General features: G+C 60.6%; 3 protein-coding genes across 5 annotated transcripts in view; 2 read left to right on the forward strand and 1 right to left on the reverse strand.

Annotated features, from left to right (window-relative positions):
• The first annotated feature begins 207 nt into the window (after positions 1–207).
• GM2A (ganglioside GM2 activator) lies at positions 208–5238 on the forward strand. The gene is made up of 4 exons (XM_068697771.1): positions 208–547; positions 2595–2747; positions 3316–3498; positions 3589–5238. The coding sequence occupies exons 1-4, from the start codon at positions 428–430 to the stop codon at positions 3742–3744; spliced, it is 612 nt and encodes a 203-aa protein (XP_068553872.1). The 5' UTR covers positions 208–427; the 3' UTR covers positions 3745–5238.
• Positions 5239–5461: 223 nt separating this feature from the next.
• LOC137864038 (proton-coupled amino acid transporter 1-like) lies at positions 5462–22805 on the forward strand. 3 transcript variants are annotated; one of them, XM_068697768.1, is made up of 11 exons: positions 5462–5615; positions 8262–8409; positions 8741–8831; positions 9089–9177; positions 9396–9491; positions 9762–9846; positions 10878–11096; positions 11265–11363; positions 12618–12784; positions 16851–17020; positions 20639–22805. In XM_068697768.1, exons 2-11 carry the CDS (start codon positions 8267–8269, stop codon positions 20902–20904), a joined length of 1425 nt encoding a protein of 474 aa, XP_068553869.1. In that variant the 5' UTR covers positions 5462–5615; positions 8262–8266; the 3' UTR covers positions 20905–22805. The 3 variants fall into 3 exon arrangements, with proteins under 3 accessions (XP_068553869.1, XP_068553871.1, XP_068553870.1); XM_068697770.1 differs by having other exon boundaries at positions 5513–5621; XM_068697769.1 differs by lacking the exon at positions 5462–5615 and adding an exon at positions 6227–7186.
• Positions 22806–23411: 606 nt separating this feature from the next.
• FAT2 (FAT atypical cadherin 2) overlaps positions 23412–27843 on the reverse strand; it is a 54561-nt gene continuing 50129 nt past the window's right edge. The window contains exons 22-24 of the mRNA XM_068697767.1: positions 26910–27063; positions 25364–25956; positions 23412–24538 (exon numbers count right to left, since the gene is read on the reverse strand). Coding sequence (XP_068553868.1) covers positions 24000–24538; positions 25364–25956; positions 26910–27063 — 1286 coding nt within the window. The 3' untranslated portion in view covers positions 23412–23999. The remainder of the gene's footprint in view (positions 24539–25363; positions 25957–26909; positions 27064–27843) is intronic.

The raw sequence follows: 27843 nt of genomic DNA on the forward strand, positions 1-27843 counted from the left end.
GTGTCCCTGTCCCTGCTCGGTGTCCCAGCCCCCCCTCCCCGTGCTGGTGCAGGGCGAGCCGTGGGTGCTTGGGAAGGCAGCGCTTCCCGTCCTGCAACCCTGCAGCTCCAGTCCCGTGCTTGGAGAGAGAAAAAAAAAAAATCAAAGAAAGAAAAAAAAAAAAAAGGAGGATGGGAAAGCCTGCGAGCATGCACAAGTGGAGGGAGGGGAATCGGGAGCTGGGCTGGGCGTGCAGCTAGCAGGGTGCAGCCCCGGCGCACAGCGCGTCCTGGTTCCCCCGGCCTCCCCGCTGCCAGCCCAGGCCCTGCGAGCTGCAGCAAAGCTCCTCGAGCCCCGTGGCCGGCCCTCGCCTCTCGCATCTCCCATCCCGGGCTCGTCTCCCCGATTTCGGAGCAGCTGCCGTGCAGCGAGCGGAGGCGCCGTGGCCATGCCGGCAGCGGGGCTGGTGCTGGCGCTCTGCGCCCTGCTGCAGCTGTGCCCGGCCGCGCTGGGAGCCTTGCGGCCGCAGCTCCTGGTGGAGAGGAGCGGCTCCAGGAGGCTGAGCAAGGTGAGAGAACTCCCCAGCCTTCCTCCCCGCTCCCCTGGCTGCAGGGAAGGGGGGTCCAGGGGGTTTGGGGGGGCTTTGTGGGGGCGCAGAGGGCGGTGCGGTCGGTCAGGAGGGCTCTCAGCACGCCGCGGGGTTTTGCAAGAGAGCAAATGTGTTTTCTGACCCTGCCCGAACGCCCCGTGCAATGCCCGGGGTCACCAAGCAGGGCTGGGGGTGAGGAGGGACCCCATGAACCCCACCGCAGCTTTTTGGGCACGGCTGCGGACTGGAGGTCGGGATCTCCCCATCTCTGAGCAGCCAGGGGTTTGGGTTTGGATAAACCCCTCGGGAAGGAGAAGCCCGGTGGCCTCTTTTCAGCTGGCTGGGAGCTCGGTGCAGCCTCCTGGCAGCCCGGGCGTTATTCCTGCCCTCCGTGCGCTCTCCCACGCAGCGCCAGGCAGCAGGATCCACCCTCGCCGATTGAAACACAGAGAGAAGACTCCCTGGCAGCTCTGGGGAACCTCCGCATGACTTTCACGTGCTGTGGAAGGAAATCTTTTATTTTTTTCTTGGTTTGTTTCCAGTGAATCCGATGTTGCCTGGGGAGGGGGCAGCCGGGCATGACGGCCGGACAGGGCTCCGCGAAGGGGCTGGGGGCGCACGGCCGCACGCACCCACGCTCCAGCTTCCCCTCCTCCTCACCTCTGGGCCCTCAGCCCCACGGGCACGGGGCTGCAGGGGCTCCGAGCTCTTGCAAAAGCCCAGGACGTGCTGCCCGTGCCCTGGCTTGCCCTGCGCCCAGCTGGGGCTGCTCCCCGCGTGGGCAGTGCCGCCGCCGGGGCGGGCACCGGGGCGCGCAGCCGCCGCCACCGCTCGCGGGGCAGCTCCAGCCAAACCTGCTCGTGCTGCACGGCCCCGGCATCCTCCCGCCTGAGATTTCGGGTTTTCTATCTCTGTGGTTGGAAGCACCCCGCCTGCTCTGGCTGCTTCCACCTGCTCGCCCGGTCCCGGAGGCTGCCCAAGGGCTGGTGGATGCGAGGCGACGCATCCAGCGGGGCCAGGGCTGCCACCACCGCTGGCGCCGAGGGATTGTTCTGCTCCACGCTGTGGTTTGGGAGCAAAATGTGTTGCCAGCACTCACTGCTGGCTTTGCCAACTGGTGGAACATGAAGGAAATATCAGAGGGCTGAGCCCGGCCGTCCCCGTGAGCCCAGGGTGCTGAGCAGGGCAAGGAGAAGCAGCACCAGAGCATCGAGGTTTCCTGGTGGGCACGACCCCATTCCCCTCTCCCGAACCCACAGCAAACGGTGCAGGACACACAGAGGATGTCCCCCCATCCGTGTGACATCCCCCGCGTGCACCTGGCATCCCCTACACGTGGGTTTCCCTCATCCCACCGGAGCAAACTGCTCACCAGGCTCCTCCAGACGCTTCCCCAGCCCAGGTCCCCCAGCTGGCTCGGCGCCCGCCCCGCGAGGTGTCTGGAGGAGTGGAAAGGAGCACGGAGGCTGATGAGTCAGGCTCGTCTGCCTCTCCCGAGCACCAGGGACTGGGGAAATATTCCACCTCGTTTGAAGTGCAAAGCGAGAGCCGATTTCCCAAGGCAAGGCTGGGAGCTGCCCCAGCCCCAGCGCCGTCTGTGCAGCGAGCAGCTCCGGCCACCGCCAGCCCACACCGCTTCCTCTCACCTTCCCTTTCACAACCTTTGCTCTGCGGTGCTGAAACCGGTGTGAAAAATGATTTTCAGCTCGTTTGCACGCCAGGCATTTCGAGGCTGACCTGGCTGGTGTGGAGACATCAGCCTGGGAACAGGGTTTTGGGGAAAATGCACATGGAATGGGGGGTTGTAAGTGCTTTCTGATGGGGAGATCCTGAAATGCCCTGAGGCTCGTGGGGTTGGGGGTCTGAGAGAGGAGGGGGAGGGAAGGTTTGGCTTTATGGGGGGGCTGAAGGGCATTTTCTGCCTGTCTGTGAGCAGGCGTGTTGGGGGACCAGCCCTGGGGAAGCCCCCTGCAGACCCAGGGCAAGGCAGACCCGGGATCTGACTCTTCTCCCCCCGGTGCCGCAGGTTGGAGGCTTCTCCTGGGAGAACTGCGGTGAGGGGAAGGATCCCGTCGTGCTCCAGAGCCTCTCCGTGGCGCCCGACCCCATCAGCATCCCGGGGAACCTGCGCATCAGCGCGGCCGTGAACGGGAACAAGGCCATGGCCTCCCCTCTGAAGGTGGGTGCTGGCACGAGGGCGGGCGGGGAGCCTCGTGAAACCACCAGGAGCCAGAAAATGGCCCAAAATGAGCCGCCTTCTGGGGAGACCGGGCTCGGGGTGGTGCCAGGCTGAACGTCCCCCGGCTGCTCCATCCCAGAACATGCCCCGGCCAGCCTGGCCGTGCTGCAGCACTTTTTGGGGACTTTGGGGGATGAGACTGAACAGGTCCGTGGTGGCTTGCTGCCCAAGGTGACCACGGTGCCTGCCGGGGCCGGGCTGTGGGGCAGGGGGCCAGCAGGGTGCCGTGTCCTCGCCCAGCCAGGTGGCTCGGGGCAGCGGGGTTTGGGGAAGCAGCGGGCGCATGCAGAGCTCGGTGCCAAGGGGTGAGGTTGAGCCTGGAGGAAGGGAAACCTGTGGGGGGAGAGGAACCGAAAGCAGAAGGGGGAAGGAGGGAGGAGGCCAAGGAGATGAGGGCTTGTGCTGCACACGTAGACATCCCAAAATGTTTCTGGAGTGAGAGGTGGCTGGGGAGGGGGCGCTGGGTGCCCGTGCTGGTCGCACTGGTGCCGGACACCTTTTCTTCCAGACGGTGCTGGTGGTGGAGAAGGCTCTGGGCGACCTCTGGATCCAGCTGCCCTGCATCGACCAGCTGGGCAGCTGCACCTACGACGACATCTGCACCATCCTCGACACCCTCATCCCGCCCGGCACCCCCTGCCCGGAGCCACTGCTCACCTACGGCATCCCCTGCCACTGCCCCTTCAAAGCGGTACGGCCCTGGGGCTGCCCATGGGTGGTCTCAGGGAGGGTGACGGGGGGCTCGGGGGGGGCCGTGCTGATACACCTCCTGTCTCCGCAGGGCTCCTACTCCCTGCCAGCCAGCGATTTCGCCCTGCCTGACGTCGAGCTGCCCTCCTTCATGACCAACGGCAACTACCGCGTGCGGGCGGTGGTCAGCAGCAAGGGAGAGGAGCTGGCCTGCGTCAAGCTGGGCTTCTCCCTGCAGTCCCAGTGAGGGGCTGGGGGGGGGCCATCCCTCCTCCCCCCGTTGCCTTTTTTCCCCTCGTCTCATCTCATCCTGTCCGGTTGCATCTCATTCATCTCACCCTGTCCAACCTCTCCCACCCCACCCCACCTCCGTCCCCGCCTCTGTCTGCACCCCCCCAGCGCCGTGTCCCTCCCTGTGGTCCCAAACTAACATCTGAAGCAGGAGAAGAGATTTGGGCGAGCTCAGGAGCTTTCCCCAGCCCTGTCCCTGCAGGGAGAGTGACACAGCTGCCAGGAGGAGCCTCCCCAACCCCCCGCCCCATTTCCCCCTCTCATGCTAAGCACAGGAGGGCCCCCCGTGGGTGTCCCTCTGTCCCCAACCCCACCACCCGTGTCCCCAGCCCAGAACAGGGTGGCTTCGGAGCCTCCCCCCAGCCTGTTGGTGGGGCTTGGGGGTAGCTATTTTTTTTACCTGCTTGCCCTTTTTTTAAACTTTTCTTAATCTCACCAGGGGAATTTTAGAGAAAACAAAACAAAAGAAAACAAAAACAACGAACAAGCAAACAAACAAACATTCCAGGGAGAAGCAATATTTCTTGAAGGAGACCAAGGAAAGGAGGGAGCACGTGGGGAGGAGGCTGGAGGGATGCAGGGCGAGCTGTGGTGGCTGTCCCCACCTCTGGCCGGAGCACAGATGGGGCAATGTCACAGAAGTGTCCCCAGAGCAGCTGCAGGAGACCTGTCCCCAGCACGGCAGCTCCGGTCTGCCCTTGGAGCATCCCCATGGTGTGCGTGGGACCAGCTCGGAGACACGAGGTCCTTGTGGGGACACCTCCCCGTGCGCCTGCCTGCGACAAAATGAGCACAAAAGGGGGGAGAGCCCCAAACCCCAGCCAGACACAAGGCACCAGGCGGCTCGCGCTGCTCCCAGCAGCCAGGGGAGGTGGCTGGCCACGGGCCACAATTGCTCAGGGTGGGACGTGGCTGTGACACGGCCAAGGCCAAGGCCAAGTCCCGCTCATCTCATTTCGCCCCTGGGACCAAGCCGAGGCAGGATGCTGCACCCAGCGTGGGATGAACTGGGGCTGCACCACCAAGACCAGCAGCCTGGTCACATTTGGGGGCCCTTCAGCTGCAGCCTGGGGGTTGCTTAGTGGTGTAGGGACTGGGCTTAGCGGGCAGCATCCATCCTGCTGCAATTACACTGCCCTGCACATCCTGACCCCGTTCTGACACCGGCCACATCCCCACAGCCCAGAGGTGCCAGTGACCCCCTAACCCCCATCTATCCCCCCCCATTCGCTGTCGTTCCGTGCCTGCTGCCGGTCCCCCCCGCACTTTAACGCCTTAACCACGGTACGGCTGCCTGGGCAGAGCCTGCAGGAGGTGCCTCACCCCCCCGACATGCTCCCACCTCCTCCCGGTGCCCTAAACCTCGCCCCGCAGCACCACTAACACCCCCCCTCCGCTCCCTGCTCCCGGCTCCCCCCCGCCGGGCCCTTAATAAACGTTTGTAGGAGGACGCGGGGCTGCAGCCTGGTGGCGCTGGGGGTGGGCTGGGGGCGGGCCGGGAGCTGCTGCCCCCGCCGGGCTGCGCTCGGCGCTGCGGAGCCGCCGGCACCGCGTGGCCGCGGTTCCCGCCACGTTTTCCCGCGGTTTCGCCGCCAGGGCGCGCCACGGCGCCAGGCCACGCCCACCGCCACGCCCACCGCCACGCCCCCCGCCACGCCCACTTGCCCGCACTTCGTGGCCACGCCCCTCGGCTTCGCTGCCCCTCCGTGCGCAGGCGCGGCGGAGGGCTCGGCCGGGCGGCGCGGTCAGCTGAGCGGGGTGTCACGTGACCGCGCGGCCCAGGGAGCGCGCCCGGCCGGGGCCGCTGCGGAGGGGGGCGGCGGCGAGGTGCGGGTATGGGGGGGGGTAAGGGGAGGTATACGGGGGGTGTGGGGTATAGGGGATGTGTGGGGTATAGGAGGTGTGTGGGGTATGGGGGGGGTGTGGGGGGTGTGGTGTGCATGGGGTATATAGGATATATGGGGTATATGAGGTGTATGGGGTATAGGGGGTATATGGGATATATGGGGTATAGGGGGTGTATAGGGTATTGGGGGGTGTGGGGGGTGTATGGGGGGTGTGGGGTACATGAGGGACGGGGTACATAGGGTATATGTGGGGTATAGGGGGTGTATGGGATGTGTGGGGTGTATGGGGTATAGGGGGTGTATAGGGTGTGCGTGTGGGGTACAGGGGGTGTATAGGATATATGGGGTATATGAGGTGTGTGGGGTACATGGAGGACAGGGGGTACGTGGGGTATATGGGGTGTATAGGGGGTGTATGGGATGAGTGGGGTACATGATGTACATGTGGTATGTGGGGTGTATGGGGTGTGGGGGGGCACCCTGCAGGGCAGTTCTAGGGGACAGGGGTGCTGGCAGCCTGTGGGGTGCTTGGTGGTGTGGTGTGGGGTGCATGGGATGCCGTGCATAGAGTGCGTGAAGTATGTGGGGCACATGGGTTGTGATGTATGGGGTGCAGTGTGTGGGGCACGTCCAGAACCCCATTGTGTCCTGTTGGGATGTGCTGCAGGCAGCAGCGCGCCAAACACCGTGGCTGGGACACGCTGAGCTCCCATTTTATCCCATTTAACAAAAGCTTTTCCCGGTGGCTGCGTGTCCTGCGTGGGGTGGGGACCATCGGGGACAAGGAGCAGCGCCTGTGCCCCTACACTGAACTGTAACAGGGCTGCTCGTGTAGGGGAACACGCGTGAAGGCAGCTGGGATTTGGGGTTGTGGTGCTGCCCCGCTCCCTGTAGGGGCTGCGTTCGGTTCCCTCGTGCCCAGCGGTGGCCGGGGCTGCTCGGCGGAGCCCTGCGCGATGACAAACGGCTTCCTCGCTTGTGTAAACTTCGCTGCAGCTCCGGGCACCGTGACGTGGCCGGGCGGGGGTGATTTATGGGGTTTGTGTCCTGCCCTCGGCTTGGGAGCGCGGCTGGCCCCGGCTCTGTGGCTGCCCTCACACCGCTGCCGGTGCTGCAGGAGGGGAACCTCTCCGGGGCAGCGTGGCCAGCTGGGATGTGGAGCACACGTGGGGTTGGTGTGGGGTAAACGCCCTCGGTCCCCGTTTCCCCGCTGTCGGGGCTGCCTGCGGCTCCGGGCTCCTTCCCTCGCGTGACCCCGGGGGTGCGTGCGGAGCCGCCCCGCAGGAAGCGGAGCCCGGCTGCGGCGCCTCTGCCGCTTCCGCTGGGGGTGGGACGGGGCAGGCAGGGCTCGTCCCATTTGGGGACCCTTTGGGTGGCCCCGGTGGCACCCTGCGGAGGCGCCGAGTCAGTGGGGCAGGAGGCTGGCCCTGCTGCGGCACGTGCCCGCCTGTCACCGTCACCTGCCTGGGGACAAGCGGTGCCCGAGCATCCCCGGAGCATCCTCCTGAGCCCAGGGAGGGGAAGGAAGAAGGAAAATCCTACAGGAGGGAGGTCGGGAGGCCTCGGGGAAGCTGGGCTGGCTGTGGGAGGTGGCAGGGAGCGGTGGCTCTGCGGGGACAGCGCTCGGTGTCTGCGGCGGGTGAGCTGGAGCGACGGGCAGCAGCTGGAGGATTGTTTCTTTTCGGAGATTTTAGGAGATTTTTGTCTTTGCCCTGCCTGAAGGATGAGGTGGGGGCTGCGCTCAGGGCTCTCCTGCAGCCCCGTCCTCCTCTGACTCCGTGGGTTACTGCGGGGGGCAGCGGAGCCGGGTGCCCGGCGCGGTTCCCCGGTGGCGCTCGGTTTCCTGGCGGGCATTGTGCAAACGCAGGAGGAGGTTTCAGCCGAAAAAGGGTGCTGCCCTGGGGCTCCTGCTGCCCTCTCGGGGCTCGCCGCTGGCTTTGCTCTTCCCTCGGACGTTTTCTGGTGCCTGAAGAGGAAGCGAGCGCTGGGTTTGGAGCGGGCTGTGCAAGGTCAGCTCCTTGGGGTGCGTGCCGGAGTTGAAGCAACCCGTGGCTCGTCAGCTGAAGCTGAGGGGCAGGAGCTTTGTTGGGGGGTTTGAAAGGTTTTGTGGGGTTTGAAGGATTTTGTGGGGCTTGCAGGGGCTGGCTTTGGGCTGGAGTGAGTGTGCCGGGCGGCACTGGGCAGCCCCCTGGTCCCGTGGGCACTTCCATGGCTCTGAAACCTTTGGGGGGAGCGCCGTGCTGTCTGCATGGGGCCTGTGCCCCAGCCTGATGGGGCACAATCAAATTTTTGACCTTTAACTATCAAAAAAACTAAAAAAGCATGTTAGGAAACCTCTTTTCCTGGCCAGAGCGAGGGACACCCACACGGGTGTGCCCGAAACGGGGACACCAGCCTGGAGGAAGAGCCGTGGAGGGGGGGGGGAACGTGCCCTGGGTCCTTGACCTCGGGGCACGGCGGCTGGCTGATTGCTGGGGCGGGCAGCCCGCCCTATAAAAGCCCTGCGGGAGCGCTGCCTCCAGCAGAAGCAGCCCGTCCCTCCCTACCATGGCTGATGCCAAGGAGCCCGGGCTGGGGGCGGTGGAGCTGGGCTCCCCCGGTGGCCCTGACACGGCTCCGTCCCCAGGGACCATGTCCACGCGGCGCCTGCGCAGCGAGGACTACAACGACTACAGCTCCACGGACGTCACGCCCGAGGGGAGCCCCCCCGGGGGCATCAACGGCTTCGCGCACCCCGAATCCTACCAGCGCTTCGGGGAGACCAACGGCACCACGTGAGGGACCCCTCCTGCCCCCCGGGGCTTTGTTTGGCACTGGGGGGTGGAAGGGGACAAGCGGTGGCTCCGTGCTGCGGTGCCGGGGGGTGGTGGTGCGGGGGGGATCCCTGGGGGTGGCGGGGGTTTTGGTGAGCTAAAAGAGTGAAGTCTTCACCTCCAGTCCGTCCCAGTTCCTGCTGGGTTTGGTCTATAGGGTCTGGACCTCGTGCGTGTTTGCCCCAGCATCATGGAGCAGCGTTTGGCCCCGGGGCAGCACCGAGGGCTGCATCTGCGCGCTCTGGGTGCGTGTTTCTGCCCCGGGGTGACCTCGGCATCTCCCCTCCCTCAGGTGGTACCAGACCCTGATCCACCTCCTGAAGGGGAACATCGGCACGGGGCTGCTGGGGCTGCCCCTGGCTCTGAAGAATGCCGGCATCCTGGTAAGGCAGCGCGCAGCCTCTGCGCCCTCTCGGTGTGCTCAGCACACACCTCACAATCCCCTGGCCGTTGGTGTGCTGTGGGGCCACGGGGTTGTGCCCTCTGTGGGGTTTCTCCTGGTGGCTCTGCCCGTGGGGAGATCCGGGGGTGCTCTGGTTCCTCCTGCCTGGGTGCCAGGCGCTGCCTGCACCCCAAACCCCGTCCTGCAGCTCTGCCTCCGGCCGTCAGAGTGCAGCCTGCCCCCTCTGTTCCCCCGCAGCTGGGTCCTGTGAGCCTGCTGGTGATGGGCATCGTGGCCGTGCACTGCATGAGCATCCTGGTGAAATGCGCCCATCACTTCTGCTACAGGTAAGGAGCGGCTCCTGCGGCTCTCCCAGCCCTCCCTCCGGCCCCTGTCACGTTTCTGAAGCTTCCCAGCACCAATTCCCCGTGGTGAAGCCTCAGCCGGGCACCTCCTGGGGCTTCTTCACCACCGATTTTTCCCCGTTTGTGCCACTGTTTGCCACGGGAGCCAGCAGATGGGGCTGAAGTGATGCCTCTCCTCTCTCTCTCTCTGTGCCGGGCAGGTTCCAGAAGCAGTTTGTGGACTATGGAGGAGCCGTGATGTACGGGCTGGAGTCCACCCCCAGCGCCTGGCTGCGGACACACGCCGTCTGGGGAAGGTACCTGAGCCCCCGGGCAGGGTGCTGAGCTGCTGGGGTGGAGCTGGCTGGTCCCGGAGCTGTGCTGGCAGCCCAGCAGCAGGGATGCAAAACATTTTTTGGCTCACCAAATGGTGTTTGGTCGCCTGGCCCCAGTGCTCAGTGTCCCCCCGGGAAGGTAACGCTGGGGGTATTTAATTTAGCTCTGCCCCCAGTCAGAGGAGTCCCAGGGGATGTGCACTCCTGTTCCCAGGTTACATCTCTAACAAGTGGTTTTTTTCTCTTTGCTAGGCGCGTGGTGGGGCTCTTCCTGATCCTCACCCAGCTGGGTTTCTGCTGCGTCTACTTCGTCTTCCTGGCGGACAACCTGAGGCAGGTGAGGCTTTGCTCCTGCTCCGTGAGCAGGCAGGGAGAGCCCCCCGACCTGGCTGGGAGGCGTGGAGGAGCCTGGGCTGTGCCCTAGCTCCCATTTCCCAGCCCTGCCTTTCACAAAAGGTCTGATTTTTGGGGCTGCTGCTGCTCAGGAAGGTACAAGTCCTGCGTTGGGGTGTTTTTGGAGGGCATGGTCTGCCTGAGGCTCCTTGTTTGCTCCCCATAAAGAGATGTCGGAGCTGCCTGTGTTGGCCGGGAGAAGCAGAGGCTCATTCCTGGGGAGGGAAGGCAGGAATGGGGTGAAAGAGGAGGAATTGTGCCTTTTGATGTCCTGCCCAGCTCGGCTAATTGGTTTATTGATACCCTGTGAGCGAGCAGCGTGTGATGGCCACCGGGACCTGGCGTGAACCTCTCCACTCCCTCGCTTGGTCCGGTTTGCATTCCAGTTTTTTGCCTCATCCCACGGCTCTGGAGGTTAATTACACGGTGAAGAGTTTCCTTCTGCTTGGCGTCGGGAGGAAAATAAACAGAAACCCTGAACCCGCCTGGCTGCCGGGCTGTAAGGAGCTGGCAGCAGCTCCGTGCTCTCAGCTCCGTGCCGTGCGGATGCTGCTGAGCACCATTCCCCTGGCGTGCTCCAATCCTGCTCTTGCAGTAGCAGTCTGGTCCCTTGCACCGTGGCAGTGCCTCTTGTTAACCCTTCTCTGTTGGTTGCTTTGGGTTCATTTTTTGAAATTTTTGGGGTGGAGAGAGGGGAATGCTGCTTGTTTCTGTCTGAGGTGGGGAGCGAGGGTGCAGGTGGTAGCTCAGGCAAGGTGGCACCGTGCTGGGCAGAGCTTTGGTTTGGAAAATAGCTTTGGAGCAACAGGGATCTGCTCCAAAACCACCTGAAGAGCTGCATGGCTTTGATTTGAGTCAGTCAGCTGCCTCTGGAAATGAAATGAGGTGGTCATCCCAGCCACCTGGGGTGGGCTGCCGAGGTCTGTGGCTGTCAGACCTTGATGGGCTTCCCGGAGCATCCCTCTGCTTCCCCAGGTCGTGTCCGCTGCCAACGACACCACCACCGACTGCAACTCGAACCGCACGGTGGCCCTGACCCCCACCATGGACTCCCGGCTCTACATGCTGTCCCTGCTGCCTTTCGTGGTGCTGCTGTCGTTCATCCAGAACCTCAAGGTCCTGTCCATCTTCTCCATGCTGGCCAACGTGGCCATGCTGGTCAGCCTTGTGGTCATCTACCAGTACATCGTCAGGGTACGTGCGGATCCCTGTGCTTTATGGGGTGCTGGGGTTGTGGTGGTGTGTGGGGAGGGTGGAGAGGGGCTGCGTGGTGCTGGTCCTCTGCTCTATGGGGAGCTGTGGGACCAGGCTGTGTCCTCCCTGCTGCTCAACTCAGTATGGGCTTTTTTTTTTTTTCTCCAGGACATTCCCGATCCCAGCAACCTGCCCCTGGTAGCAGCCTGGAAGACCTACCCTCTGTTTTTTGGCACGGCTATCTTTGCTTTTGAAGGCATCGGGGTGGTAAGTCTCGGTGTATGGCATGAGAGGCTCAGCCTGCGCTCGGGCTTGCCGTGGGACCCGCTGTGCATTGCAGCTAAATTTGCAGAGCAGCTTCCCTGAGAGCAGCCCAGGCTCTGGATGATGCTGTTCACTCCAGGCTACCTCCAGGGTCAGCCTTTGGTGCTTCCACCCGAGGCTGGAGGAGCAGGAGCTTTGAAGGGGGCCGTGCCTGGCACTAGGTTGGGCTCCCCTGGGGGTGTCACTTAGCACAGGGCAGCCAGCAGAGCTGCAGGAGGCATCCTGGCTCTTGCTCCAGGCTGAATCCTGAAATGGGAGGCCGAAAGGCACGGCACGGTAAAATGTCACCCGCTCCTCCCCACCCTGCTGGGAGGCAGCGTGACTTCCCCCCCCAGCAGCCACGCGGCATGAGCCTGCTGCGGAGCTGGATTTCTGTGTGCCTCCTGTACCAGGTGCTGCAAATAGAGCAGCTGCGCAGAAGGCCGGGTGGGTGGAAGGCTTAATGGCTCGCTGAGATGCTGTGGGTTGTTTCCGGGAGCTCCCTTCAAAGGAGAAAAAAAAAAATGTTTTCATCTCTTAATATAAGCTGGCTATGTAAACACGGGGCTGCAGCGTGCCAAATCCATTCCAGGAGGAGTATTTACAGCATGTTCTGCCCAGGACAGAGATCTCTTGCTGGTAGCTTGGAGGTGGGGAAGCAAATAAAAGCTATTCTGGCCTTGCCACTGTCTCTCCTTGAAATCACCACCACCCAAGGACAGCTATAAAAATGTTTGCTGAAATTCTTTGAAGCAAGTGCTGGTAGTGTCAAGATGGGGCATTGTCCCTGCTCCTTTTTTTTTTTTTCTCGTGTGTTCTTTTTTTTATTGTCCTGCCTGTTTGAAACCTGTCTGTACAAACTTGGAGCGAGAGGAAAAAGTGCCACAGCCATTGCTGGGAAAAATAAGATAAGGGATCGGGATGGCACAGCCGTGCTGCTTTGGGATGCGGGGTGGGCAGCATCGCCCTGAGGTGCTGGGCTTCTGTGGGCACAGCCCCTGGCAAGGCACACGGTCCCTTTGTGAGGGCACAAATGACCCTGCTGGGGGCTCGCCGTGCTAAGCCCAGAGGTCTCAAATTTGAGCAGAGGGTCTCATCTCCAGTGCAGCAGGTCCAGCTGGGGTCTCCAGGCTCGGTGCATAGGGCTGTGCTCAGCTATGGGGCTGGGGGTGCAGAGGAACAGGGGAAAACTGCTCCATCCTCCTCCTCCTCTCCCAGGTGCTGCCTCTGGAAAACAAGATGAAGAACCCGCGGCAGTTCCCGGTGATACTCTACGTGGGGATGACGATCGTCACCATCCTGTACATCAGCCTGAGCGTGCTGGGCTACCTGCGTTTTGGGGCGAGCATCCAGGCCAGCATCACGCTCAACCTGCCCAACTGCTGGTGAGTCCCTGCAGAGGGTCACCCCTTAGGTCACCTCACCTGGGGGAGGGAGGGCCAAAACTGGCCAGAGGAGCTTGTTGAGACGTTGGATACAGCCCTTGGCATACCAGGTGATGTGTGAACAGCACCAAACCGCTTCTCTTCCCCAAACGAAGCACGTGGGAAACCTAAACCCAAAGCTGGGAGCTCCCGGTGTGGGGGAGATGTGGTGGTTTTGCCCGTGGGCTGTGTTTCCCTGTTTGCAGCCCCGGAGCTTGAACTCCTACTCCAAGCTCTGCACCCAGGCACCTCGCAGCTCATGGCGAGCTGGGGCTTTGTGCGTGGCTGCTGTGGCCGTGAGGGTGCTCCATCCCTTAGGGGCCGAATTCTGCAGCTCCTCCAACCTGCCTGTCCTGCACGGCCTCTCGTATGGCTCTAGGGCAGCTCACACCAGCCACCAAGATGGGTTAGAAAATGGGGGGGGGGTGCTCAGTGTAGTGGCTCCATATCCACCCTGGAGGAGAAATGCCAGCAGCTCCCCTTGCCTTTGTGAGGAGAAGCGTGGAGGCTCTTCGGCATGCAGACGTTGGGAATAAAAGCCTTTCCCAGCTTGCTCCTCTTGGGAGTATTCGAGGAGGCCTTGCACAACCCCACCGCTGTTCCTTCTCACCACTCGCTGCTCTGGGGCACCTGCCTGGCAGGCAGGGAGGAGGCTGCGGAGAAGCTCGTGTCCTCCGTGTGCTGCTTGCCCCAAAGCATCTCTGTGTGTCGGGGCTGAGGTCTGGTCTGGATGCCACGAGGCTTCTTGGAAAGCTGTCCTGAGGCAAAACAGTTCCTCAGGATGCTGCCAGGCTGGTTAGGATGGCTGTGGAGCTTAAAAAGTTTCTCTTTGAAGCCTTCACTGGCTTGAAATCTGTCAGGAGACCGAAGTGAGAGTTTCAGCTGAAGTGGCTGCCCCCTTCCCCAGCCCTGTCCTCAGTTCGGTCAGCAGCTGCTCGGTGCTGCGCCCTGTGACGTGCTGCCTCCTCCCCACAGCCCGGGCAGATTTGGGCAGGACTCGGGTTTTTGAGTCACTGCTGGACTTCCACATCCTGGCCTTCTGCTGCTGCCCAGGCGTGGCTCTGGGGAAAGCAAGATCCTCTGTCAAATGTGTATTTCTGGGATTCTCTCTCTTTCTGTCCAAGTGATTTTCTGGGGGGAGACACGTAGGATTTCTCAGATATGGCCCTTTGGAAGCAGGGCCCAGGGAAGCCCCAGAACATGGCAGGGCTGCCCCTGGGCAAGGAGTGCTGTGGTCTCTTGTGACTCAGAGCATGAAACTCTTCAGTTATCGTGCCTGCTTCTTTCTGGCAAAACGTCTGATGGAGGCTGTAAACACTGCGCTTGGAAATACATTATCTGTCTTGTTAAAATGAGGGCTGGGAAACTCAGGCTAAAGCCTTGAAGGCTGTTTTCCCCTGCATGCCTTACCCCCTGGGTGATGGCTGAAGGCCTGCTCCTGACACGGGTGTTTTACCAGTTCTGCTTTGCCAGCGGGTTTTCTCCCCAGCAGTAAAAAAGGCGCCGGGCTGCAGCAGCTGGCCAGAAGGGCTGCGGGTGAGAAATCACGGGGCTTGCCTGCAGCGTGGGAGACAGGGCAGGGGTGGCGGAGGAGATGCTGCAGCCTTGCTGAGCCGTATCCATCGCCTGGAGGTCTCTAGGAACACGTCTGCCGAGCCTGCTGGCAGTCGTTGAGGTAGGGGATGACTAAGGACTTTTCCAGCCTCGTTTCTCTGCCACCGCAGCTTCCTCGAGCGAGGAGCGTGGTGGTTCCCGGTGCCCGGGTCTAACCACAACCTCCCCGAAACGCTGTGCTGCTCTGCCGAAATCCTTCCTCGCAGCCTGGCAAGGTTGCCTCACCCCACCAGCTAAAAGGGAGGAAGCCCTGCGGCGAGGGGGGAGATGCCTGGTTGCGTACGGCCCGTTGGAGGTGTGTAATGCCAGAGGAGGGTTTCCCATTTCTTGCTGAAATATCTCAGGGCACAGCTTGTCAGGATGACCTGGTGTGGCTCTCCAGGAGAAGCAGTGCCTCTCCAGACCCCACTTGCACCTGAGTTCTCTTTGGGTCAAGGCTAACCCTGGAGCTCTTCCCCTTCTTGGTATTCAAACTGCCCTTTGAGCTTGGAGTCCTGGCTCCTGACCCGTGCAGAATCAGGACCCAGCCTTACTTGGTGCCTTTTTTTAATAACATCTCTTAAAAAATGGATTGCCTTAGAGCGCTTTATTGCTTTACAGCGTTCAGTTCCTGAGAACACAGCCATGGGATGTGCAGAGTGTGGGATGCGTGGCTCAAGGCTACCGTGCGCTCAAGTCGTGTGCGGTGCATGCTTGGCCGAGTGGGTGCCCTCTGCACTCTTCTGATAGCTTTGCTTTGTTTGCCTATCGAATCGCAGGATCATTTGGTTCGTGGAGGGTATCATGAGGGCATCGGCTCCAACCACCTACTCAAAGCACAGCCAACTTCAGTGCTGAACGTCAGAAGGGATGGAGAGTCCCCACCTCCCTGGGGCCACGTCCTGGTGCTGAGCCACCCTGCTGGGCTGCAGCTCTGTCCTGCTGCCTCTGGTCCCCCTGCTGTGCAGCTCAGAGCCTGGCTTTGCCTTCTCCGTGCTCTCCCATTAGGTGGCTGAAGCCAGTAACAATATCCTCCTTGATCTCTTTGTGCTGAACAAACACAGGTCTCAGCCTCTCCTTACACATCATGTCCTCCAGCAGCCTCAGTAGCTTCTCCTCAGCTTGCTCTGGTAGCTTCGTGTCTGTTTTGTCCTGGCAGGCTGGACACAGTGCTCCAGCTGCAGCTTTACAAGCCCTGATTCCTGCTTGGTCAGCATGCCTCGATTCGGGGAACAGGTAGGGCTGTAGCTGATGGTTACATGATATGGTTACAGATATTGCTCCTCTGTCACAGAGCCTGGTTCTGGCTGCCAGGATCTCAGGGCAGAGACGGGAGGGAGGTGTCTCTCTGGCTCTCCTGCAGCCGCACTTGCCCCCTGCTGCAGTATGAAAACAGCTGCTCCGTAGTTCTGTGGAGGAGGCTGAGTTGCAGGTGGAAGTGGTGATGTGTGCACTCTGTTTGCTTCGTAAGCCCAGACTTCTGCTGGCAGTGCAGTCCTCTCCCTACTCAGCAGTAAGTGAAATCAGTGAAATATTCATGGCTGGAGCTGATAAGCCTCATAGAAGGTGTTCTTTATCTCCTGTCTTAAGGCAGAGAATAAATTCCACCTGGCTGTAAACAGGGAAGAGAGCTTTTTCCCCTTTCTTCAGCTCAGAAGCAGGATTTTTGCAGGTGAAATTCAAGGGGACCATCGCCTCTGGGGACGGGTGACAGAAGGAACTTCATTCTGGGTCACCGACCGAGAGTCGGGGTTGCAGGCTGCAGGCAGTATCAGTGCTGTTTGCCGTGTCTCCGGTGAGGGCTGTTTCCTAACACTTGAGTATCTGTGTTAGGAAATGTTTGTCCATGCTTGGCAATCAGGAAAAGGCCACCCCGTGGCACTGCAGACCTTGCAGCGTCATCCTGGACGAGTGGAGGGGGCAGCACGGAGCCCCTATCCCTCCGTTAAGTGGTGACAAACCTGGAGGATGTGTTACCTGGAGTGGGCAATGGCAGTGCTGCACAGGGACATCTACAAAATAGATGAGTGCCGTGATGTGTCAAGGGGCAAATTAGGCTCCTGTCCCATGGGCAGAGGCATATTGGCCATCCCCGTGCCTGTTTTTATTTTTTGAAGTAGCCCTTCACATCCGTGCCCAGGAGGTTTCTCAAGGGGAAGCAACACTCGAGGCTGCTGGCCTGCTGCTTCCTTATGCAAAGCCAGGGCTGAAACCTCTAATTAGGTGTGGGCTCGGAGGTTCTGCTATCCCTTGCACAAGAAGTGTCTCGGTGAAGTGAATGCATCACCCTTAATTTGTCAAGAGCATGTTTAGAGGAGGAGATGGCTGGGATACAAAAGTCCTTCTTGGCAGAGTGCTCCTCCTTCTTACTGTTGATGCCATAGGGGTTTGGAACAAGACCGAATCTCACTGGTCCCCTCCTTCTCGTTTGCAGGTTATACCAAGCTGTCAAGCTGCTCTTCTCCTTTGGGATTTTCTTCACGTACGCCGTGCAGTTCTACGTGCCCGCCGAGATCATCATCCCTCCCCTCGTCGCCCGCGTGTCGGAGCGCTGGGGCTGGGTGGTCAACCTGCTCCTCAGGGTGGCCCTGGTTAGCGTGACCTGTGAGTAGAGAGCAGCCTGTCCCAGAGCCTTCAGCCCTCTGCCTGGGAGCGGTCTTCTCTGCAGAGGGGTGGCAAATGTCCAAATTAATTTAGAGGAGCTATACAGTCCCATCGAGCTTTATATGCCACGTCCCAGCAGCTGGTCTGGTGTGTGGGCAGCTCAGACCGGAGCCTGCTGGACCTTTGGAAGGGTGTGGAGCTGGCAGGAGACTTACCCAAGCCTCACGTGCTGGCTGAAACAGCACGGCTTGGAGGTGCCTTCTGCTCCTCTGGCTTTGAGCTGAGATCTTGGAGGGCTTTTCCAGGTTTACTGGCCAGATCTAGAGATGTCATTCCTTCTGGGATGCCTCTTTGAATCTTCTGGCTTTTCTGGGGACTGGTGGCTTCTCCCTGCAGAAGGATGCACAGCTTTTGGGGCAGTGCCAATGTACAGTCCGACACTGCTTATTGCTCTGCCACAGTCATGGGAGGGCAGTGTTTGGACCTGGCTGGTTTGGGACCCCTGGAGATGGCTTTTAAGAGCTGTAGGTTCTCAGAAATGTTTCAGCCTCCCAGAGGGCTGTGTTCTGCCCTGACTCTGAGTCTGCAGCACTGAGGTGCAGCCCAGTGCTTGCTGCAGAAGTCATTGTGCGCAGCTGCCCCTGTGCTTTTAAAGTTCAGCCCAACACATGATTTTAGCAGGTTGGGAAGGAGGTTTGACTTATCTGCCTTCTTAACAGGGAAAATATGAGCTGGGAAAGGTAGGTGTGTGGAAACCTAAGGGGCACCAGGTCACTGAAGTGCAGGGTTATCTCATTTTTGGCTGGCTTTGATTCCTGCAGGCTAAATGCTTGCTGTTCTCAGCACAGCTGAGATGCTTGACTGAGCTTCCAGGCGTCATCCACCAAAAAAAAGAGCATTTCTGCACAGCGTGATGCTGCTGATGCACCGCAGCTGAGCATCAGAGGCCTGGCCCCGCGTTCCAGTGGCTCTGGTTTGGGCTTGAGCAGAGCGTGGAGCTGGCTGAGAGCAGGGTGCTGCTGCTGGCTGAGGTCTTAGTCAGAGAATATCCCGAGCTGGAAGGGACCCACAAGGATCGTCAAGTCCAAATCCTGTCTCCACACAGGACCACCCGAAAATCAGACCGTGTGTCTGAGAGCATTGTCCAAATGTTTATTGAACACGGGCAGGCTCAGGGCCGTGACCATGTCCATGGGGAGCCTGAACCAGTGCCCAAACACCCTCTGGGTGCAGAACCTTTGCCTCACCTCCAGCCTGACCCTGCCCTGTCCCAGCTCCATGCTGTCCCCTCGGGTCCTGTCGCTGTCCCCAGAGAGCAGAGCTCAGCGCCTGCCCCTCCGCTCCCCTCGTGAGGGAGCTGCAGGCCGCCATGAGGCCTCCCCTCGGCCTGCTCCGCTCTGGGCTGAACAAACCCAGGGACCTCAGCCACTCCTCACACATCTTCCCCTCCAGACCCTTCCCTATCTTTGTAGCCCTCCTTTGGGTGCTTTCTATTATTATTCTGTCCTTTTTACACCGTGGTGCCCAAAGCAGCACGCAGTGCTGGTGGTGAGGCCGCAGCAGGCCAAGCAGGCCAGCACGACCCCTTCCCTTGGCCAGCCAGCAGGGCCCTGCCTGATGCACCCCTTTGGGCTGCCAGGGCATGCTGCTGACTCGTATCCAACTTGCCATCACCCCAAAACCCCCAGATTCTCCATCCTCTTGTCCCCCACACTATGTACAGCTGGGGTTGCCCCAGGCCGAGCCGTGCTGGTGGCAGCCAGAGCGGGGTTGGGGCCCAGAAAGCAGCAGGGCGAGGGGCAGGCGCCTCCCCCGGTCCCTTAATTGCTCAGAGCTCATTTTGAGAAGAGCCCCCTTTGATCTTTCTGCCTTTCATTTCCTCGAGAAAGGCAGGAGGAAAGCCTCTTCGTGTCCAGCCGGAGAGCGAGACCAGAGGCTAGTGGAGGAGCTGGAGCCGGCACAAAGCAGGGCCAAAGTGCCCGCAGCGAGCGTTTGATCTCGTGTCCTGTCCCTGCAGCGTGGTGAGGGCTGAAATCCCGCTGTGCCCCAGCTCCCCAGTGCCAGTGGTCGATCTCGGGGCTGCCTGCGGGCCTTGGGGTGTGCTTGGCCAGGGGAACAGGGGGTTTGATGGTGGGTTTAGGCAACAGCAGCAGTGGTGCCCCCCCATTTGGGGCGTGGAGGCAGCTGGGCGTTGGTAGGGGGGTGCTGGTTGCTTTGTACCTCCTCCCCTTATCTTTCCCCGTAAGAAATCGCCGTGGCTGTTGGCGAGGATAAAAGCAATGGGGGGGGGGCTGCATAAATATTCATCGTGTGAGTGTGTGGCCGCAGAACAAGCCCGCATCGTGGCTTTTGGCTCGCAAAGAGAGGATGCAATTTGGTGTAGGGGTGTCTTTCAAGCTTCGACTTCAAAACCAGCATGCTTCAGAAACCCTTTGAATGAATATCTGTGGAAAGCACGACCTCAGCCCCGGAGGCTGAGGGCTGCAGCTGGTACTTGAGCTCTGCCTGCTGCGGAGGGGCGTTAATTGTGTTTGCTTTGAGCCCAGGGAGCGGGGTGGGGTGGGCTGAGGATGCTGTTAGCAGCCAGCTACTGGAGCAGGGATGCTCCTGGTGGCAGGGACCCTCCTGTCCCATGTCCCCTCGCAGCTCTGCCCATCCAGCAACCCCCTGAACTCCTTTTGGGACAACTCAGGAGGGCCCAACACAGTGAGACCAGAAATCCACCAGCTAGGCTCTTGGGGAGCTTTTTGGGGCAGGCACAAAAAGTTCAAAATGCCCAGCAGAGGGCATTGCCCAGGCATTCCCCTATCTCTGCCTCCAGTCTTGGTGGTGCTGGCATCGAGCTGTTGTGTTTGAAGCGCTGCTGTGCCTGGCACAGGGCTGGAGGAGCTGGGTTTCCCTGGAGCTGGGTGTGCTGGTGGGAGCTGCCACTTGCCTGCTGACCCCCCTGAAAGTCCTTTTGCATTTTTCCCAGTGAGGCAAGCTGCAAATGCCATTGGTGGCTCTGGGTTTTGTGGGCCCACAGCACCAGGAGGAGAGCCTGGAGCTGCTGTGGTGGCGGTGGTTGGAAGGAGAAGGCACCGTCCCCATTCCTCCACCTGCCCTGAGCAGGAGGAGAGGGAGCACGAACGTGCGGGGGTTTGCAGCCACTAATTGGAAGCTGGAAGGAGTCTCCCAGGGGGATTTTCCTTGGCTGCAGTTTTTACGGGACAAATGTTGCCCCTCCAGGCTGTGCTGGAGGTGCTCCGGGGGTGGGGAGGTTCTAAACGCTCGCAAACCACATGGATTTATTCAGGGGTGGGGGGGATGCGGCTTTTTCCTGCCGCCTTCTGCTTTCGTGGGTTTTCTGAGGCTCCCCAGGTGCGAGGCAGAGACCTGGGAGGTGCGGGGGAGCGAGTGCTGGCTCTCGTGATGGGGCTGGGGATTGTTCCACGAGCAGCATCCATTTGCTGGGGTCTCTCTTCAAAGTTCAGTGTGTGAAAAGGGCAGAGGCACCATGCAAGTAACAGCATCCCTGTGACTGCTTTGCTTGCTCTAACTGGGGTGAAAGGGGGGTGGTTTGGAGCTGGCTGTGCTCCCTTCACACCTCGCTGACCCTCCTGTCCTCTGCTTCCCCAGGCGTGCTGGCCATCCTCATCCCGCGCCTGGACATCGTTATCTCGCTGGTGGGCTCCGTCAGCAGCAGCGCCCTGGCTCTCATCTTCCCCCCGCTGCTGGAGATCGCCACGTACTACGTGGAGGGCATGCACCCTCTGGTCATCGCCAAGGACGTGGCCATCAGCCTCATCGGCTTCGTGGGCTTCGTGGTGGGGACGTACGAGGCGCTGGTGGAGCTGGCTACGCCCGCGGCCGTTATCAATGGCACCAGCGTCTCGGCGCAGTGACGGTCCCCCCGGCCCCCCTGAGTGCTCTGCTGGGGGCACGAGGGGCAGGTTGCCCCTGGGGATGCTCTCCCTTCTCCTCCTGCAAGTCCCGGTGGGTTTGGGATGGGGCTGCCTGGCTGGGGAGGAGGGATCTGGCCCTGGCTGGGGCAGTGCCTGCCTCGGGGGAAGGTGACGCAGCAAAGCAGCCCCCTCGGCACTCCTGTAAATAGGTATTTTGGGAGGGGGAGGAATCCCGGGGATGTAGATTTTTTTTTTATTATTTTTTTTTAAATCCCTACCTTTCCGTATTTCCCGCATCCTTTCAGTCAGGGTGGGGAACAGGGACTGCTCTTCTCCGTGCCAGTTTTCTTTTTTCTCCCTTTCCCCACCCCCTCAGCACTTTATTTTGTGGCAACAGAGAGACCTCAGCTCAGCTTGGAGAGCGTGGAGCTGCCTCCTTGCCCTGGCCCCGTGGGGATGGAGGAGAGCAGCATCTGAGGTGCGGAGCATCCCAGGGCCAGTGTGGGAGCCCCCAGCTCTCCCACGATGGCACCCCTGGGTGCGAGCGCCACCGGTGGGCGCAGGCTCCTGCTGTGCCCCCGCTCTGTTCCCAGCCCTCTCTGGCACCGAACAGAGAGGGCTGGCAGGGAAGGGTTTTGTTCAGTTTCCTAACGCACATGTCCCACGCACGTTTTTTTGGAAGCATTAGGATTTTGGGTGTGTGGAGCCCTCTCTGCTCTGCCAGGGGGCTCCACGTGCTGCCCACATCACAGAACCCAGCACCTCGTTTACAGTGCCCGAGCTGGCCCCGTGCGCTCTGGCTGCATCTGCAGTCCCTCACTGAATGTCAAATCCCCAAAAAGATTTTTTTTTTTCTTTCCTCCTGGTCCTCCTGCCTCCCTGGTGGCATCCATCCTCTGCTGCAGCTCCGGTGCCCTGGAGGAGGCTGCTCGCTGGTGCTTCTCCCTCTGCTCCTCTTGCTGCTTGCGTTGTGGCCAGTGCACGCCCAGGGGCACCTGGCTCTGCCCTGCCACGCTGCTGCTTTCCTTCCTCTCGGGGGGCACAGCCTCTTCCCTGGAGCATTTCCTTGCCTTTCTGCTGCTTTTTATTTTTTTGGGGGGGACCAGATGAGAGCAAACGCATTCTCCATGGAATGTCTCTTCCTAGTGGTGCGAAGTGGTGTTGGCTGAGCTGTCCCTCTGGGGTCCCTTGTCTGGGAGCCTTCAGCGCTGTGTGCCCTGCAGCCAAAATGCAGTGCCAGCAGGCTGTGTTTGTGCATCCTCCGTGGCTGGTGAGCAGGACATGGGCTTACTTCTGGCATCTGAGCCGCTTCCAGGAGGGGAAGGCTGTGCAGAGCAGTGTGTGTGCAGCTTGTAGGAGCTCCAGGGCACCCCGCGGGTGGGAAAAGTGCAATATCCGTGTCCTGTGCTGCGTGGGGACCCCGGCTCTGCCTCTTCCCAGGCTGGTACCAGTGCTGGTGCTGTGAGGGGAGGGTTGGGCAGGGCTCAGCCATGAGGCTACTGCACCTGGGCTGGGTTTGGGTGCAGAAATGTCACCGCCCTGGCAGGGGACATCTACATGCTCCCAGGGCACTGGGGTACCTCTGCAGCATTAACCATTTTTTGGTGATTTTTTTTTTTTGGTGTTTTATTGGGCTGAGGCACAGTGGGGGGTGAGCAGGGGTGGTGGGACACCAAGGGGACCTGGCAGGGGCCAGATGGACATGAAAACTTGACACTTGTGTATTGTAAGCTGCTCTGTAACCGGGGGAATCGTGTACATATGGAAGTGATTCACGTCCGTGTCGCGTGCCTATGGATATTGTCAGCGTGGGTGGCTGCCCAGTGGGGGAACTGGTGCGGCACCCAAATCATGTATCTCACTGTAATCAATAAATCCGATTTATTTTTTACGTGAAAAAAGCGATGGGAGGGGGTTTCTCTTGCCTACACAGGTGAGCAGGAGCTGTGGGAGGATGTGAGGGGACTCATTTGGGCTGCAGGGGGTAGGCGTGGGGCAGCCGTGTGCCAGGAGCACCAGGGACTTGCTGCAGCTTTTGGGATCCGTTTTTGGATCAGTTTTCCTCTGCAAATACCAACCCAAGCACAAGGCTGAGGGGTGCCAGTGTGCAAAACAAGCTGGGATCTCCTAGTTACAGGAGAATCAGTTATCATATGAAATCATAGTAGTAAAAAAAAAATCATCTTTAATACTTTCCAAAAAAAAATCAATGGAACAAAAATTACATCAAACGACCAACCGAAGAAAACCTTTCACAAGAAACAGCACATTCCCGAGCACAGGGACGTACAACGAGCCCTCGGTCGGTGCCCATCCCGCGCTGGGGATGCCGCGGGTGCAGTCCATGGCACAGGGGCTGGCCCTGCAGTCTTTTTGGGATACACCAGCCCCAGGGGTGTGAGGGCTGGGTACCGCTGCAGCCAGCAGAGCTGCGGGGATGTCTGTGTGCCTGCAGCCTCGGGGCAGGCTCCCCTGCTCCCCGCAGCAGGGAGGAAGGGTCCACGGGCTGTCTTTTTTTTTTTCCCCCTGTAGAAATGGACGTTTATTTTTTTTCTTGGACTTCTTTTTGCCAAGTGAGGGCGTGCTGGCAGGCCTGGCTGCACCCCCTCATCTCTCAGCCAGCCTCGCGGGGAGCAGACGCAGAAGAGGGTTTGCACCAACCGAACCATCCCACCGGGCAAACCATCGCCCTGATGCGAGTCCTCGGCACCAGAGCTGGCTGCGAGGTGCCACCTGGGGCTGGGCAGTGCTAGTCCTTCCGTGCCTTCTCCTCCAGGGCTGCTGCAGTGCCTGCTCTGCTCCTCCCCGGGACCGGGCAGCCCAGGCTGCGAGGAGATGCACGGTGTTGTCGGGGGGAATGCTCCGTGGCAAGGAGGCCGGTTAGTCACTGGCATCCCACGAGCATCCTCCGTGTCCTGGCGATGGCTGGAGCATTTCCCCTCCGTCCACAGCAGGAACAAAAAGATCCAGCCAAATCCCACCCCAGCGCGGGGGGAAGATGCTGCAAACCGGGGCGCGGGGGAATGCCAGCCTCCCTCGGGGTGGGGACACACACACGTGTGCTTCCCTTCTCAGCTCCGGGACGAGTCCCTCGGTTAAAACATCACCTCCTCGCAGCTGCCGTAGTCGCTCTCCACCATGTCAGAGCCCTCGTAGTTGGGGGGCGGCAGGGGCTGGGCGCGGAGGCCGGGCTGGTGGTGGCCCACCACCTCGCAGTCGGCGTAGGACGGCTGCGCCACGCTCAGCCTCATGCTCACCCGCTTGTAGCCGGGCTCGGGCTGGTAGGGGACCCCTTCGCCCTGCACCAGCTGGGCCGGGTAGTAGCTGATGGCCGTGTACTCGTTCTGGCACTGGGAGGCTCCCATCTCCACCGGCCCCAGCGGCAAGAAGTCCTCCAGGTTCTGGTTGCTGTAGCGGGGAGGGATGGGGGCCCGCTTGTTGCTCTGGTCCAGCGGGAAGGGGAAGCCCCCGTACAGAGCCACCGGCTCGGCGTCAGCTGGAGGAGGGGGCGGCGGGGGGAGAGGAGGGTGGGAGGAGGAGGCGGGGGGGGCTTGGATGATCTCGTAGTGGGAATACTCCTGGACGTCCGAGGAGAGGTAGCGGGGCGGCCAGTAGGTTGTTTCTGCTGGGTAGACTGGAAGAGAAGAGAGCCGTGTTAGCTGCGGTGCGTGCCCCAGGTTGGGGTTTTCCCTCTCCTGCCCTCCCGTTGATTCTCACTGCGTGAGCCTGAGCCTGCAGGAGATGTGGCAGGGGGAGAGAGGAGCTGTGGGGACTGGGGAGCTGCAGTGTCTGCCCCGGGAGAAGATGGGATTTCGGGGCACCCCTACCTGTGCCAGGGCGGTGCTCCCACCAGGCTTCTAACACTTCCCACCCTAGCACCCAAACGACACACTTCAGCATGCCACATGGATGCAAAAAGCTTCCACAATGAAGGGATGGTGCAGAGCAAGTGATCCACTGGATCCCTTTCCCTGTACTTCACTCCTGTGAGCTCTCTTTGGCAGCTCTCTTGGCTGCTGAGCTCCTGGGCAGGGACAGAGCAGGGACCTGGCTGCCTGGAGCCGCATTTCCCTCCGGGCATGATCCCTCTGGCTGTGGGCGTTTGGTGTGAAAGACTCCACTAAAACTCACGCTGACTTTTAGGATCTTAAATATTCCCCACTGGCTTCAACATCCCCTTTTACAGGGACTTTTGACCCTGGGCACGTGGGAATCCAGGCTGTGCATTAATGGATCCCCTGCTGCTTGTGTAGGGAGCTAAATGAATTAAAGCTGAAAAAGGGGGTGTAGAGGTGACACCTGGGGAAGGGAAGAGCCAGTGGAGGGACTAGGGCAGCATTCACCCACATTTTACTTTGCTCTGCCTGACACCGTTGCTCTCCCATGTTTGCAAATGCGTGATCCACCTCACAGGGGTAAAGGGACCTGGCAAGAGCAAGCCAAAGCTGTGGCTACTGACCCATCTCCTCCCTGGCCCAGGTGCACTTGACGAAGGACTCGTTGTCGGAGTTGGAGGGGGGCGCAGCGGGGGGCAGGTTGGGCGCCACGCTGCACACGATGGTGCCCCGGTGCTTGGGGGCGTTGGCCGAGTTGAAGGTGACGAACTCGGGGGTGCCGCTGGCTTTGCGCTGCTCCGGCGTGGCCCGGTCCAGGTTGTTGTGTGCCGTGTCGCCGAGGATGTTGAGCTCGATGGGGGGCACGGCTTGGGTGCCCACACCCACGCTCTTGGAGAACTCGCTCTTGGAGAGCAGGTCGGGGTCCTCCCGGGCCACCGGCTTGTGCGCCTTGGCGCGGTGGCGGTAGCGCTTGCGGATGAGCACGAAGGCCACGGCCAGGATGGCCACCCCCAGCACGCCGGCCACGATCTCGGCGATCTCCTCCGGGCCCACCGCCCACTGCGTGGGCACGATGGCGGGGGTGATGATGGGCTGCGTGCAGTAGTCCCCCTGGTAATCCGACGGGCAGATGCAGTGGATGGAGCCCTGGGCGCTCACGCAGCGCCCCGCGTTGCGGCACGGGTTGTCTTGGCACTCCTCGGCCAGCTTCTCGCACCTGGGAAGGGATGGGGACAACATCAGCCCGGGGAAGAGGCTAAAGTTGCACCGTCCTGCTCAGAGCTCTGGTTTATACCACCTGGGGTGCCCCCTCTGGGCCTCTGCCTCCCTTGCCAGCATCTATGCTACCTGCCTCTCCTGGCAGAGGGCAGGGATCCTGGCATTTACAATAGTGCTTTTCATAAGGAGGCTGCAAGGTTTACAGGATGGTCATTTTTTGGCATTTTATGGAGCATGCGCAGAGCTGAGACTGAATTCTCTGTCCCGCTCTGCCCTGTAGAACCTAAAGGTTCTCCTTTCTCACTCGCCTGCAGGACAGGGACTTTCCCTTCCAGCAGTAACGCTCTCCCTGTGCTAGAGGGAATATGCACTGGTTGATTTTCCTTCCTTCCCTTTTTTTTTTTTTTTTCCCCCCTATTACTCTCACTGCAGAGACACCATGAAGTGTTCACTTCTCTTATTTATTAGCCATTGCATTACAATGTGTGAGCCGGCGTGTGTGCCATTCCAAGTATCACACTGCCACCTAATGCCCAGATACATTCCCTTATCCAAGAGTTGCAGTAATGATTTCTGCCTTCATATTTGTTAAAAACACCACTTTTCACCCCAGCTAAGTGACTCGGGGCCCCACATGGGGCACCTCTGGTGGCGCTGGGCTGGAGGCAGGGGCAGGGAGCTTGGGGAGGGTGCGTGGCTGCGGTGGGTGACACCAAGCAGCAGAGCAGCCTCTGGGCTTGGTGAGTTCTCCAGCTGTGGGTATTTGGCAAGCACTCGCTGACATTTAGTGTAGGGGAAACATATCCGGGCTGTAACATTGCTGGTGAGAACTCCAAAGTGGTGTTAACCATAGAGTTCGGGGCCAAAGCCAAACACTGTGATGTCTGGTGATAACAGGGACCAGTAGCACATCATGTTCCCAGCCCCCCACAGGACACCTCCTGGCCTTACCTTTCGCCCAGGTACCAGTCGGGGCAGTGGCAGGAGTAGCCGGTGGCGGAGAGGACGCAGGTGCCCCCGTGCAAGCAGGGCTTGGAGTCGCAGGGGCTGTCTCCTAGCTCACAGCGCTCCCCAGAAAACAGCCCGGAGCAGATGCAGGTGTAACCTGGAGGGGTGAGAGGGAGCTGTAAGGAGACCGCATCCGCATGGAGGAACTGGTGAGAGCAACGTGGAGCAGTGCCTGGCACTGATAGCACAAATGGAGGGCTCAATCCAGCTGCCTGAGCACACGCTCTTGGTGCTGCTGGATGTTTGCGGGGCACCCAAACCATCCTTGGAGGACTGGTACCCACGTTACAGGACCTGGAGCAGTTGCTGGAGGCTTTGGGCGCTGCAGAGCTGTTTAGGGAAGTGAAGCCTGCCCTCTCCTGACACAGTGCCTCTCCAGACAGCACATGGCTTTATTGCACGGAGAAACTGGGGGACAAACTTAGATTAAAGGAAGGGGAGCCTGGTGGGCTGCATCAGCATTTCTGGCCCTGCTAAAAGCGATCCCATGCAACCCATTGTTCTCTGCAGCCTCGGTCCTGCGAGTCCTGGCGGTGCGAGGCGCCTGTCTCGGCACGCCTGGCTTCTCCTGCCTGCAGGAGGTGACTGGTCGCAGCCAGAGGAACCCGGCACACCTGGGGACGTGGAGGGGCTGCTGCTGCCTGGGTTTTGGGCTGCTGCTTTGTGGAGCCCAAAAATGGGAACATCCCTGGCTCTGCTGAGCTCCTGCCACTCGCTTGGCTGGCGGTGCTGTGCGGGAAGGTCAGGCTTGCCACGCTGCAGCACGCTCCAAGTCTTGGCTGCTCAGCCACGAGCCAAACTTCCCCGCTTCAGAGCACAGCGCGAGCAAGGGCAGACCTGTTCCCACACGCGTGCCAGGGGCTGTGCAGCCAGGACG

This window comes from Anas acuta, chromosome 14, assembly GCF_963932015.1.
Source record: "Anas acuta chromosome 14, bAnaAcu1.1, whole genome shotgun sequence".
In the NCBI taxonomy this organism is placed as follows: Eukaryota; Metazoa; Chordata; class Aves; order Anseriformes; family Anatidae; genus Anas; species Anas acuta.

Bases quoted from the DNA above. Each gene is read 5' to 3' on its own strand.
- GM2A (XM_068697771.1), top strand. From the start codon at position 428: ATGCCGGCAGCGGGGCTGGTGCTGGCGCTCTGCGCCCTGCTGCAGCTG. The intron at 548-2,594 runs GTGAGAGAACTC...CCGGTGCCGCAG, and splicing joins GCTCCAGGAGGCTGAGCAAG to GTTGGAGGCTTCTCCTGGGA. The intron at 3,499-3,588 runs GTACGGCCCTGG...CTGTCTCCGCAG, and splicing joins GCCACTGCCCCTTCAAAGCG to GGCTCCTACTCCCTGCCAGC.
- LOC137864038 (XM_068697768.1), top strand. From the start codon at position 8,267: ATGTCCACGCGGCGCCTGCGCAGCGAGGACTACAACGACTACAGCTCC. The intron at 8,410-8,740 runs GTGAGGGACCCC...CCCCTCCCTCAG, and splicing joins GGGGAGACCAACGGCACCAC to GTGGTACCAGACCCTGATCC. The intron at 9,847-10,877 runs GTGAGGCTTTGC...CTGCTTCCCCAG, and splicing joins TGGCGGACAACCTGAGGCAG to GTCGTGTCCGCTGCCAACGA.